A 14,239-nucleotide genomic window follows, 5' to 3' on the forward strand; every position below is an offset into this window, starting at 1 on the left:
ATTTCATTCTAGAGACATCCTTCTCCTTTGGCGAGTATTAGTCTTACAAATGCCTCCGACAGTCTTCAAACGTCCTTTTTCTAGTGGCATTTGAGTACTGGACATTCGATCATGTCATTGTTATAAGCTTAACTGTCTTTCTATAGAGCTACATAAAGGTTATGTTAGTATTTCAGTGCAGGTATTTTTGTTTCTTTTTTATATGAGCTACATCTTAGAATATGGACATCATTTTAATACATTGCCCATTAAAATGAGAGGTTAAAGGAGAACTATATGGTTAAGGCTTTTCCACCATAGTTCTTCTTAGGGTAACGGGAGGACACAAACTAGCGTCCTCCCGTCACCCTGTGCTCAGTATACCGGAGCTGGAGGATCGTAGCGGGGATGGGGGAATCCAGCCCCTCCCCTGTCACGGCAGAGAGCCGTGACAGGATCGAGAAGTGAGCGAAAGCCGGTATGTGTTCGCTCACCTCCCGATCTACTGAGCCGACCTGTGACAGTCTCATTGTCACAGGTCGGCTAGAACTATGACGTGAGTGAAAAGCACTTGCCTCATAGTTCTCCTTTTAATAGATGCTTGATTGCAAACCTTTTTAAGAAGTAGGCTGAGATATATTAGAGCAATGGTCAGTTTCCATTGTGAAGAGAACTTTGAACATTAATGCCCAATTGATCTTTCAGTTTACATCAGCTAAATACGTCAACAGGGAGCACGAGCTTCGCTGATTGCAGAATTACAGTATATTTCTGACTCATGAGGGGATATGTCAGAACGTTGCTGAGAGACTACTGCTTTTACACAAAGAGCTACGGTCCTTCTCTGCAATATGATGGCAGGGGACAGGCTTTTACTCAGACAAATGCCAGGGCCCTGACACAACATAAACCTGTTCAATCACAAATGTAAATAATCAAGTCTTAATCATAGTATGCACTCTGACGAAAAAACACCAGTCTAAAGGTGGCCACACACCTTACGATTATTGTACGCGATCGACTTTTCGTCCGATAATCGCAAGGAGTGTGGGCAGTGTGCAACCGCAAATACTGCCCAATCGTACGACTTAAAACTTTCAAGCAAGTTCGAAAACTTTGACCGATCGTACGATTATCGCAAGGTTAGTGGCGTTTCCGTACGTCAAAAATTGTACGATCTACACTGCTCATGCGCAAACGAAAATACGCGCGGTTGATTTCCGCAATTTGTCCAGGTGATTTTCTTTAATTACGGCTAATTGAACCTTGCGATAATCTGGGCATAATGGGGCCGCCGTACGACAATCGTACGTCGGTTCGATCATCGGACAAAAAGTGTCGTCCGATAATCGGAAGGTGTGTGGCCACCTTAAGTCGTACTTCAAAAGGAATAACTTCATACGTTTTTGACAAACTACAAATAGCAACACAAGAGTTTGTGTAATAAATGATGTAGGTGATATCACTTAAGCTGCCCACACATATGATATTTCTGCAAAAATGCATGAATACTGCTTTGTAATCCAAAGAAAGCTCTTATTGTTTGCACCAACCTACCTACATATATTGACTGTGTACACATTTACCACTTGCCCAATGCGAGGAACCCAGTATAAATGTGTACTTTGCTCATACTAAATAAAGTAACAGGTTTGATCCATACTATGGACCATAAAGTCGACATACTGTATCTTCATACTCCATCTTCATACTCCCACAACACCCATATATGCCCCTGGAACCCTGTGAAATAGTTGTGCTGGACATGTATGGAAATCCTTCATGCTTCTACAGAAATTAGAGGTTTATACCAGTGGCCAATCACTTTGCCCGAGCCCAGTCATATGAGGCAGAGCTTGCTGAGCCCTCTGCAGGTTTTGACTTTCAGAATAAATGACTCTAATCTGAGGCTGTATCTGTACTCTGGCTGTACTTTGGCCACAGGGGCACAAAGGAATTATTTGCATGGCTCTGCCTCCTTAAATGAGAAATAAACCCCTTATGTTTTGGATCTGTGAGACATTCAAGTTCTGTTTAGGAAGGCTCTACTGACTTACAGAAAGGTACAACTTGCATTGTTTGCATTCTTCAGCACTCCTGGTACTAACTCTAGGGGAGGGAAACGTGCTTCCAGAAGTAGAAGTGGGGCCTGTGTTAGATTGACCTTTACTACATGTCATCCTGATACTGACCCTGTCCCCTCCCACTGTCCGAGTACACTACCTACACCTTGAGAAAAGGTCAGGAAGACTTGGTGATGCAAAAATATGCAAGCCCTGGAAGAAGTTTTGCTGTGAAAAGGTACATATTTATATTTAGGACAACAGGATAACCACTTCACCCGTTATTATATTTTCACCCACTTCACATTGGGCAAGATCAGACTACTTTTGATATTTCATACTATGACTGCACTTGCGTGAGTGGCATGTGGGACTTGTATTCATAGGCCTGCCATTCAGGCTTTGCTTTGTGGTGGACTATAGATGCAGCTGGATATATACTGCGTATGTTGATGCTACTGTGGTGAGGGCTTATTAGAACTTTGATCATCCCATACAGGGGCAGCTACTGCAGGGCTAAATGCAAGAAGCCACTGTGTATACATGCTCTCATGCAAGGAATACAGTATGGTGTGTCTATGATTTGTCCTGACAAAAAAATAATATGAGCTCTCAGAGACATCGGCATGGATTTTTTTTCCATCACAATGAGGTATTACCTGTGCCACTTATTTTGAGATACCGAACTGATATCTTATGTCATTGTATGCTGTTGCTAGAAGTATGACTATATATGAACTGGTTTTACATGCTTAGACCAGGTGATTGGGGTAATATGGATTCCTTACCATATGACACCTTAAATACCCGTGTTGTGTCACCTGCTATAGATCTATATTGTGATGAGAAATGTCATTACATTGCTTCCACTTGGCTGATACACCACACGTAGAATTCATTTTAAACTAAATACATATACCATCTTAAAGAAGAACTCCAGGTAAATGTTTTAATTAACCCTTGCAGTGGGGGTAGCCCTGCACTGCAAGGGTTAAGTGCTTGTTGTTGTCTAGGTCAAAAAAAAAGTTATACTCAGCTGATGCTCCAAGCCGCTTGCTCTTAGACCAGTTCCTGGAGCCCCTCTCCTCCTCCGCTGCAATGGTCTTAGGTCCCTGAGTCATCACGTTCTATACATAGTGTATAGGATATGAGGACATACCATTGCAGAGGAGGAGACAGACAGGAAATTATATTTTAGTGGTTTTAAAATGTTAAGCTTTGCGGTACATAAAAAGTATTTTTTGCTTCTTTTAAACAGTGCTCCAGAAACAAAAAACAGGCTTAGAAACCTTTAATCGTGCAGGTTTACTATTGCGTTTTGTTTTGCCTGCTGTTTTCCTTTCAGACAGCCATTTCTTCATATTGTCAGCGTTCTGCATTCTTTACAATTGCTTTACTGCAAAAAGTGAGACTTGGTTTTGTAAGACCACAATTATTTCTCCATTATATCTCAAAATGGCTTATGAAATGCGCTTAAACTCTACCAGAACTCTTGTATTCTGTCTCCATCCTCACCCGCACCCACTGCTTGAAGCTTTCAAATATGAGTGCTTCAGTTACAAAAATATTTTCCAATTTTCACACTTACTCTGACCGTTCTTTCTGATTTCAACAACCAGTCAAAGCTCTCCCATTGCCAGCCTGAAATTTCAGCTGGAGCAACTGTACCATGGCACATTAACATAAAGAATTGCAAGCGTTTAACTACATTAGGATAGTTTCAAATATGTTCAGCATTTTTAGGGCAAGATCAGTATGATTGTCAGTGTATCTTGCAATGTTAATTGATCTAGCAGAGTAATTGCATAGCGTTTCCAGTGCTGTGACATTAATGCTACATTTGTCCACACCCCTCTGAGCTTCATGTAGAGAGAGTGGGTGTCATTAGCTTAATACAGTATAAAATGCCCTTGTCCAAACTTAATATGTGGAATGTACTGTACATCACATTCCACCTTCTGTAGGCTTGCCAGATTCTCCCTTTAGTCCTTTGTGGCTGTATCAGGATCAGCAGAACTGGTAATTGTTCCCTTTAATAAGAGGCTCTTGGGTATCCATACACTTTGAAACCATGCAGTCTTCATCTTGCTGGCCACTAATGATGTTTGCATACTCCTTAAGTGATGAAAAATACAACATAACGCTTATGTAGAATAGATGAGAGCATAAATGATAGTACTCTAACATGCTGTAAAAATTACACTGTATGAAATAAAGTCATATGTAAACTTCAACCCATTCTAGTATTGCATAGACTGTCAGTAGAAAGGACACATTTGCTACATATGTTCTACCATCTGAATGTTTTTGGGACACAAATGTCAAAACATGTAATCAGTATCTGCTCACCAGTTGAGCAACTAGGTTGGATGCACTTATCTCCAGTTAAAAAACAACCAAAAAGCATGGTTATAGATGTATCTGTCCCAGCCTGCCTGCTGTAACTATAAGGAACTTCATACTTATTCCATAGTAAAGTCCATATCAGTTTGTGGCTTCAATTCCATAACACAATGCAGTGGTAACTCCACCTTGGGCACAGGGAGGGCCTGTAGCCGTTCTTAGCAACCTGTTACATGGTTCACAAATTCATCCCATGCAAAGGCTACAACATTTATCTTGGTGAAACGCTCTCCAATTGGAATTCTTTTCTTTAATCTATTGGACTGACTTCCATCTTTAAACGGTTTTAACATTACCTGATAAACTCACTTCTCCGATACCTTTTTCTTTCTACCCAAGTAATTACTACTCCGCAACAAATTTCTAGTCACTGACATCTGATAAGTGGTGTTGCCCCTCTGATAACACAATTAACTGCGGACACTTACCTGATCTTTGTTAAGACTCATTTGCTTGTTGACAAGATCGGTTATCTGGCTAAAAGTTGGCCGATTAGTAGGTTCCAGATCCCAGCATGACTTCATGAGGCGATATCTATAATACAAAAATTAAATACCCGGTATAGCATTAGGAAGTATTAAAGTGGATCTGAACTCAAAAAGTAAAGATCTGATATGTTACAGGGAACGCCTAGAAATTTTAATTGTGCCAAAGCAGTACCTTAAAAGATTTATCTTTGGTCTTGAAATACGTCTGTGCGTGAAGCTTTATAGCTGTATAGCAGTCAGATATAGCAGTGCAAGATCATTTAGGTCACTAATGTGCTGCCCAATGTTTACTTTCTCGCTGTATTAGGTGCAAGGATCTCCCTGCTGCTGCTTCATTTATTTTAAACGTCCTCTCCCTCTCCTGCTGTTTCTTGCAGTTTCCCCCACCGGTCATCAGGATGGGTGGAAGCTCTGACATGAAGAAAGTGCTGCTCTTGTTCCACACACAGAAGGTGTGGAACAAGACAAGGTAAGTCATATATGGGGACAACAAGATACAGGAAGGTCACCGGCAATACTGGTGACTAGTCATTCGCCCTCTACTTGCCTAGTTTGGGCACAGCATCTATAGAACAGGTACTCTTTAAATGCTGTTAAACTAAGCAATATTTAAGCTGTAGTTACTGCTCACCATTGCATGGCAATTAGTGTTTGGTTCAGTAAAATTCAATTTTATAGAATAGTAAAGCAGATCTGAGTAGGCTGGAAGTTGGCCAGTTATCCATATGAAAACATCAGCTACTATAAAGCAATGTGCAAGATAAGGTTTCCAGGTCTTCTGCCTTACTTACATGTCCAATGGAGCATAATCCGGGCAATCCATTTTGTAGCCTTCTTTTATCATCTTGTAAAACTTCCTGTTTACAATAACACCAGGATAAGGGCTTCTGCCTGTAAAAGAAAAGAAAAGCAAATTTTGCATTAAAAAAAAGTCTAGTCTGCTGGAGTTTTGGTGGCTCAACAGTGCCCACATTTCTAGCAAAGCTACTTTCTCTCACCAGCGTCCATATCCCAACCTCACATTTTTATTCACTCACCGGAATCGCTCTTCATACCTCTGTATTGCACTATTTGCCAGTGTCCCCACTAGCTTCTTTCACAGTTCACAGCCTGACGGGAGCAGGTTCTCCCTGTGGTCTGTCTTCAATGTCTGCTTTATGTTTTCTGACCCCCCCCCCCCCCTATACATACTAAATGCTGCGGCAGCTCTACCTCCCACTAGCCACAATGCATCTCGGATAGCTCTTCCCGTTTGTCCTGTCTGCCCGTGTTCATACTTTCTACCCTAGTTTCTTTCCACAATTTTGTCCCTGCATATGGCGCTACACATTGGTCCCCTTATGCTATGCACATTACCTGATCTCTTGCTCTCTCACACATCCCCGTCCACCCGGTCATTGATCAGCTTCCACTCTGGCTCTGCTTTCTTTTGATGGGGAACACATTTGCTAGCCATCGCATACAGTTTCATGACACCACTGAATGTTCACATCATGCCTTTAGCAGTGGAGTGCCAGTGGTTATCTCTCCAATTTCACTAGTCCAGGTTACAGTTACAGATTTTATAACTACCTATTTCTGCACCACTGGAGCACCTCAGAAAGCTGCAACTTAATTAAATCCCATATGCAGTATGCAATACAATATAGGGTATTGATTGTATTGGTGTAATAAATGTCATCGTCATTATCATTTAGTGCTTACCAAGAGAGAACATTTCCCACAGAAAGATTCCATACGACCAGACATCACTTTGCACTGTATAGATGCAATCAAAGATGCTCTCTGGGGCCATCCACTTCACTGGCAAACGAGCCTTAAAATGAAAAAAATAAACCCATGGTTAGATTTTTTTTTTGCCTTTCAGCAATGGGATCTACTATTCAGTTTTTACTAGGAATTCTGTATGTATAGAGTTTGTATACTCTTCCCCATGCTTGTGTGAGTTTCATCTGGGTCCCTGTGGCCCTAGACATCGGACAATGTATGCCATTATGGCAATTACAGCCATTGCAACATTCAATACCCAAATATTGCCAGTGATGTTTAATACAGTATCTTCATGCATGCAAACTGAGATACTGAATGCAAGAGTGCATCCATTCCATGGACCGATGTTTAGCAAAGATAGTAGCAATTACTCCAAAGACCTGAGGCACTCCGAAGAAGACCCAGGGCATGTGCCCTGGTTGCCAGGGCGTAGCAACACCCCTGGCACAATAGATAAGAATATGGAATGAGGGATTCGTTAGGGTTGGGGCTTATTCTAAGGGATAGATAAGGTTAGTGATAGGTTTAGGGGTTAGCAGGTTTAGGTATGGTGTTAGTGTTAGTTTTGGGGGGAGTGTTAATGGCTTATTTTAGAGGTAAAGTTAGTTGTTAAGATCATGCCTGGAATACGCCATGCACAGGTCTAGAAGGGCTTACTATGCAGTTGGGGAAGCTTTAAGCACTAGAACATGCCATAGCTTTCCTGCTAGGATAAGAGTGGGTGAGGGGTTTAGCATAGACTAATTAAGTACACCTAGGAAAGGTAGGTAATGGTATTTTTTAAATAAACAAAATAGTTGTCCTTTAATGATGATATGAGAATTCTATAATATAGAAGAAGACATTTTTAGAAAGGAAGATGATTTCCAGATATGTTTCTGGGTCTGTCCCCGAAAATTCAGTTATTTACTGACTACTGTATCAGAAAACGCACCTTGTCAGTTCACCAATAACTAGTAGGGTCACTGTGCCATGTGGCAGTGATCATACCCAGATGGCTGTCTCTTTTTGTAAGGGTTTACATATGGAACACATGTCAGTTTTGGAATGTTTGGCCATAGCTGTGATGTGCATATTTTGCAGTTTTTACCACAGAGCGGCTAACAGGCTTATAAAGTGAAAGAGCAGATCCAGCTTTATGCTTATTGATGTAAATAATAAGTGTTTCCAACTTTGTCAGCACTATATCAGCAGAATACTAGCATGAGTTTCTGTTTCTAAATTGGAATGTTGTTATTAAAAGGACAGAGGTGGTTATATTTTGTTTGATTTTACATCTGTATGCACAGGAATCTTGTGATATTCTCAGTGACCAGGGTCATTTAAGACCAGCTTGTGCACCATTGGCTCTGTCTCCACAGACTGCTAAAAATGTGTTTTAGATATAGTACTGTTTCCAACTGCGTTCACTCAGTCAAAGGGCTTAGCACTTCAGCATTGACCAAGCTCCATGTCGGTTTATCCATTAGGACACAGTGGTCCATTTTAACATTATTTCAGGTTTGAAGAGCTTATGAAATGTGAGCAGAGCATGGTCCAAGCCCAGGCTCTGGAGGCTCTGCTTCTGCAGCAAGTGGTCATATAGAACTAGCCTTACGCCTTGTAGAGATTTACTTCAGCTTGCAAGAACACAGTATGTAAAAGAGGCTATTACAAAGCATTTGCAAGCCTTAACACTACTGGTGGGAAGCCTGCTAACTGTTTGTGGTTTAATTTATGGTTATCATCTCCAAGCTGTGCTTGAAAGGTTCTTTAAAGGCTTAAGTAAAACTGTTCAAAGCTTATAGAAAAGTTTTGCAATTGCTTTAAAACTGCTTATTGTAACACACTGCTAAATCCCATATGTGCAAGAGCTTGGTGGGTCTTTTGCATTTGGAATGAAATAAGGGGGTCCCAGGGTGTGTAACAACAGATCATGGGACCCATAGCAAAATTTTGATGGAGCCTCTTGGTAACATCCCTCCTGTCTTATCATAAAGTTCACCTAAATGAAGGACAGTAAAGCAGAGCTTTCTCCATAATTAGTACATTATTAGGGCGTAGTGCTATTGATAGTGGGATTTGTACAGCCTATGGAAGACTTCTTTTGCCATACAACGTTAACATAAGTGCTGACCAGGATGACTAGAAGCACTGAGAGCAATAAATATATACTACTAAAACAGCGAAACAAACTCTGTTGTAAAGTAGCCACCACTCCAAGCTTGCTCGTGTGAAGGACTACCAACAATACTAATTAGTAAACATGAGATCGTGGTCCATCAGGGGAGCAAGCTTGGAGGGGTGACTACTTTACAACACACACTGGGACCATGGGAAACAAAAGTAGCCACCCTCAAGAAGGAAGGGCAGTGACAGCATGAATTCAGAGATGATTGAAGGATCTACAGCTGAGTGATACACAAATAAGGTACATTTATGTTAATATGGTACTTGAATGCATTTTTAAGATTTAACTCCTGATTTTAGTGGCACTTTATGCATTATGCAGCCACAGTGAGGACTATTAACTAGCAATGCCATGCAGAGTGTGGAGAGGGTACACTGGGTGGGGAGTTATTAGTGACATTAACATCATAAAATGCTACAAATTGATGCTAATAATTCCATTTCCCATTTACATTTATGATTAAACATGACAACGTGGCTTTTACAACTGTAATGCAATTACATATATTATTTTTGGAAGTTTTTACCTCTTAAAAAATAATTGAAACAGAAAATACTTCTAATTCATGATATAGATTGGTAGTAAAATGACTTAACAAGGATCATTTTGGAAGTTAGCTGACCTGCCTAGCCTAATTCCTCTCAATTCCAGTTTGAGGTTGAAAATTAGTTAAAGAAACCCTTTTCGACCACTTAGCTCAGTAATATATTAGACTTCTGTGCCACCAAAATTTGGAATGTACATTGCACTCGGATGCTGCTGAGGGGTTAATCTGGGCAGCATGCAAGCAGCTTAACTATACTGATTTCTTAGGTTACTCATTATTTCACCTGGCCGAGGGAAGTGGTTAGAGATGGAGATGAGGGTCTTGCTGCTGACTTTTGACAAGAAGTCAATATTTGCACAATACAGTGCTATTTAGTCTTCTTGCTTTTGAAAATGCTGATGTACATTTTATAATAACATTGAATAAGGAAAAATAGTCCAGTAACCAAAGGCAATACATTTTTATCAACTTTCTGCACCATGCTGATAAACACAAGTTAGGTTTCACTGTAGACCATGATCTCATTAGGGTTGCAGGTTATTTGATAACTAAGAACTGTAAGAACTATGGAAAGAGTACAGGAAAAATATAGGTTAAAAGCTTTTATCTAAACATATATTTATTCATCTAGAAAAATATTGTGCATACATTTCCTTTCACAACATAGTTGCTGTCGTTCTCAATGTCCCTGGCAAGTCCAAAGTCACAGATCTTGGCAACACGACCCTGAGTTACCAACACGTTTCTGGCAGCGACATCTCTGTGAATGCACTGTAATACAAGGAATTGGTCATTAGCAGAGATAGAATGTCAACAGTTGCCTTTATGTAAAATAATGTCTTAAAATATAATTTGAGTAAACCGGTCACGAACCTAGCCGATGCCATTTGAACTTATTCTGAAAAAATGCATGAGCAGACGTTACCTTACGGGAAGTCGGCATGTCAAAATTATCAAAACCCAGAGAAATAGGTTATTTAAGTCAAAACCAAATCCTTACTTTTCCTGTGTAAGTTGGGCTTGAGCCCACTCCCCCTGACCCGTAAACGTATCTGTTGGTTCCATAGAAAGATCATCATATTGTAACACCATTAGAGAATCTCAGGGTTCAAGAAATGGTGGGATCAAGGATAAGTCAAGATCTTCAGTCAGGATCTACAAATTCAGCTGCCTATATCTTTAGTTCTGCTTATCATACTTACATGCAGTGTTCACTATACTTGTGCATTTTTCCATCATATGCTCATTTTCCAGATTACTGGTTTAGTTATATCATACATTTGTCAACGCCTTGAGCATAAGCTATATCACAGTGTATAAGTATGTTCAGAGTAGCTAAGTGCAGACAATTTTGTTGTGTAATTTGCCATTTTGGACTAGGCTGGTCACACAATGGTATTACTCAACAGGAAGGCTACTGCGTATAACTTCCCCATCCTGTAATGCTACCTTTGTTTATGGTTGCTTAGTTATACTGAACCTTTAAAATATTTACCAATAAATACTATTAATAGCTCCACTGTATTATCCTTTACTCACTGTATTATATAATAGTTGAACCAGTAGGGATAGACACCACACCCCTAATTTGAATGCATAGAAAACAAAAAAGTAACAACATGGGGCTTTTGCCTTTTTCTATGCATCTTGTGTTGGTGCTAGACATGGTGACTTACATTCTTAGAGGCCAAAAATGACATTCCCTGGGCAACCTGAAGTGAAAAGTTCAGAAGATCATAAAGATCCAAAGGCAAATGATCATCCGTGTCATCTTCTTCCATCAAAGAATTTCCTAAAATATAAAGGTATATTATAGCCACAGTGCAAGAAGGCTCCAACATGTACAGGAGCTATTTCTTCGGCATTAGCAGTGATATGATGAATTCCACAGTGATCAGGTATCAGCTTAAACATAATTACTAATTGGTTGCTACATCGTGGTATTGGCCATTTTAACATGGTGACGTATAGCTGGCTGCTAATATGGATGCATTAATACAGTTTAATCTGTAATAAGTAGTTAACCCAGACCTGAATTTAAAAAGTGATGATTTGCTATGTTATAGGGAACATCAAGAAAAGTAATTGTGACTAAAAAGTACCTTAAAATTTATATTTTTCTGTGAGTTCCTCATGAAAAATAGTAGTAAAATTCCTGTGCTTTTAGGCTCAAAGCTATATATCTGCAGCTTGAGATTTCAGGCACGGCTGCCTATGACTGCTAGTCTCATGAAATTTGGTAATGCCACTACTGTGCCGCTGACTGGAGAGAAAGCTGTACCTGAGGATCTGCAGTGCATGGATCTCTCTACTTCTGCTTTATTCATTGTTTGGATATCTGCTATCTGAACCTCTACTGCAGCTCTCACATAGGAAGAGAAGTCCTGATTATCTACCAAGATGGCTGTCTTCACACAGAAACAAGGCATGGTAAGTCAATAATGGGAAAAGGATCAGTTGCCGGTAAATCACAGGCAATACTGGTGTCAAGGTCCTTTAATCCTTTTTGCTTCCAGAGCCTTTTTTTGTGCACACATGTTAAAATGTACCCTTTAAAACCCCAACACATTAAAGGGGAGGGCTTTATTAAACCTGGAGCAGACAGATTCTGGAGCAGCTGTGCATGATATCCAATCAGCTTCTATCTTTCATTTTCAAAACTTAACTGAACAAGCTGAATATAGAACCTAATTGGTTGCTATGCACAGCTGTTCCAGACAACATAGAATAAAATGGTGGTAGTTGACATTTTCTATGTCACATAATATTAGCTAAACCTATGTTTTCAGTAAAAAAAACAAAACATTAAAGTTAATTTTAGTGCAGAAAAACACAATATATGACCCTGTAGGAACAATCAGTACCCAGAAGCAGTGGTGTCACAAGGGGGGTGTGGGGGGTGCCACCATTGGAGGGGTGACACCAAAATGACTCAGTCATTTTGGTGTCACCCCCCTCTGAAAAGTCGGGCGCTCGGTCATGGACCGAACGCCCGACAGTATCAGGAGAGAGGAGGGGACCTTATCCCGCCGGGTGACTGTCCCCTCCTCTGTCTGCCAGCGTCCATCACCAAGATGGCCGCCGGCAGGTGTCAGAATACTGCCGCGCGTGCGCGATGACGTCATCGCACACGCGCGTGGTGACGTCACGCGCATGCGGGGTGACACTCAGTTACCGTTCCAGGTGTCACCCAGCCTCGGGACGCCCCTGCCCAGAAGGACCAGTGGAGCGCTGGATACATGGCTGGGGAGAATGGCACCTTCTGCAGGCAGTAGAAGCGATCAAGCGGCTTTATAGCCACCTAAATCACTTGTAGTAAAAAGCAAACACTCTGCAGAAGGAATATTTCTATTTTATTTCAGCTATTTATATAGAGCCAACAATTTTCACAGTGCTTTACATCGTGCACATTTATATCAGTCCCTGTCCTCAAAGATCTTACAATTAACCTTCCAGTATGTTTTTGGAATGTGGGAGGGAACCCAGGCAAGCACAGGGAGAGCATGCAAACTCCACGCAGATAGTGTTAGAAGTTAGTGCAGAAGTGCTAAACACTTCACCACTGTGCCACCCTATAAACAATATATACACAAGCTCCTGGTTGCTATAGCAAGAGGGAATCTGGATGCTGCTAACTTGGACTGTAGCAAAGGCTGGTGAAGGGTAGTCTGCAATGAGAGAACTCATTGTCTACCCTTGTCATGACATGTTTCCAAACGCCCCATCTAAAATTGGCAAAATGCCTGCCAGGGTGGGCTGAAAGGAGGACTTTTATTCCTGAGAGAGCCCAGCAGACACAAGTAAATATTTATCGGCCTCTGAATTGAGTGATATATTTCCTTACATGGTTCCTTTACTATCTAAGCTTTATTTATTATTCCTAACATACCTTCTGTTGACTTTTTCCTGGAAGTTACTGGTTTCATATCAACATAAGAAGACACGCCCTCACTTCTACATCCACTGTCACTATAAATAAAGAATTAAAAAAAAATAGATAAGCAAAAAACAACTAAAATGTCAGCAAGCATTGTGTTTTCCTTATTTCAGTCTCTACTATGGAGGCATTCGTCTTATCTTGTTTTAGAAGTACACTCAGGAATGTCCAGGGACATAATGCTGACCATTTTCACCAGGATAGAAAGCAGTGCCGTGCCTCCTGTGCTGGTCGAGGCATCCCCCAGCCCACCGAAGCTCCGCTCCCGTACTGCCAAAGCTCCACCCCTATCCTGCAGAAGCCCTGCCCCAGCGTGGGGAGGAGGAAGGGAGGAGACAGAGAGGAGCCTCCCTGTCCGTCACTGGTGAGGCATTAAGATCAATGTCCTCACTGGTTTTTTTTCTCAGTTTTTTTGATTGGACAGCTTGGACCAATGGCACTTTGCCATTTTGCTGCTGTGTAACCTAACTACCTGTGAAAAGCCGAATGCAGCGCTGCCTGTAATGAATTAACAGGCAGCGCTCCATCCATGACAGGTTACACAGCGGGGAGGCTTTCCCTACTGTGTAACCTGAACCAAGCCGATCTGAATAGAGAAAAAGCTGTCAGCTTCAGACTTGAAGCTCAGACCTTTTTTCTTTTACTACTAGGTGAGGCTCTACCTCACCTGCCTCCCCTGACCACAAATCCCTGATAGAAAGTATTAAAAGGGGTCTAGACTCCAGAGATAGAGACATCATCCTGCCCCTGTACAAAGCATTAGTAAGACCTCACCTGGAATATGCAGTTCAGTTTTGGGCACCAGTTCACAAAAAGGATGTTGTGGAACTGGAAAAAGTGCAGTGAAGGGCGACCAAACTAATATGAGGCATGGAGGAGCTC

At 41.1% G+C, this 14,239-nt stretch overlaps 1 protein-coding gene across 1 annotated transcript in view; it reads right to left on the bottom strand.

Moving 5' to 3' along the window:
* Nucleotides 1–3,795: 3,795 nt before the first annotated feature.
* Nucleotides 3,796–14,239, bottom strand: part of CSF1R (colony stimulating factor 1 receptor) — a 71,517-nt gene continuing 61,073 nt past the window's right edge. The window contains exons 15-21 of the mRNA XM_018554945.1: nt 13,310–13,389; nt 11,097–11,212; nt 10,069–10,191; nt 6,638–6,749; nt 5,725–5,824; nt 4,874–4,979; nt 3,796–4,157 (exon numbers count right to left, since the gene is read on the bottom strand). Of these exons, the coding sequence (XP_018410447.1) occupies nt 4,050–4,157; nt 4,874–4,979; nt 5,725–5,824; nt 6,638–6,749; nt 10,069–10,191; nt 11,097–11,212; nt 13,310–13,389 (745 nt within the window). The 3' untranslated portion in view covers nt 3,796–4,049. The remainder of the gene's footprint in view (nt 4,158–4,873; nt 4,980–5,724; nt 5,825–6,637; nt 6,750–10,068; nt 10,192–11,096; nt 11,213–13,309; nt 13,390–14,239) is intronic.

Source organism: Nanorana parkeri, unplaced genomic scaffold, assembly GCF_000935625.1.
Source record: "Nanorana parkeri isolate BGI_ZX_2015 unplaced genomic scaffold, ASM93562v1 scaffold179, whole genome shotgun sequence".
Classification (NCBI taxonomy): Eukaryota; Metazoa; Chordata; class Amphibia; order Anura; family Dicroglossidae; genus Nanorana; species Nanorana parkeri.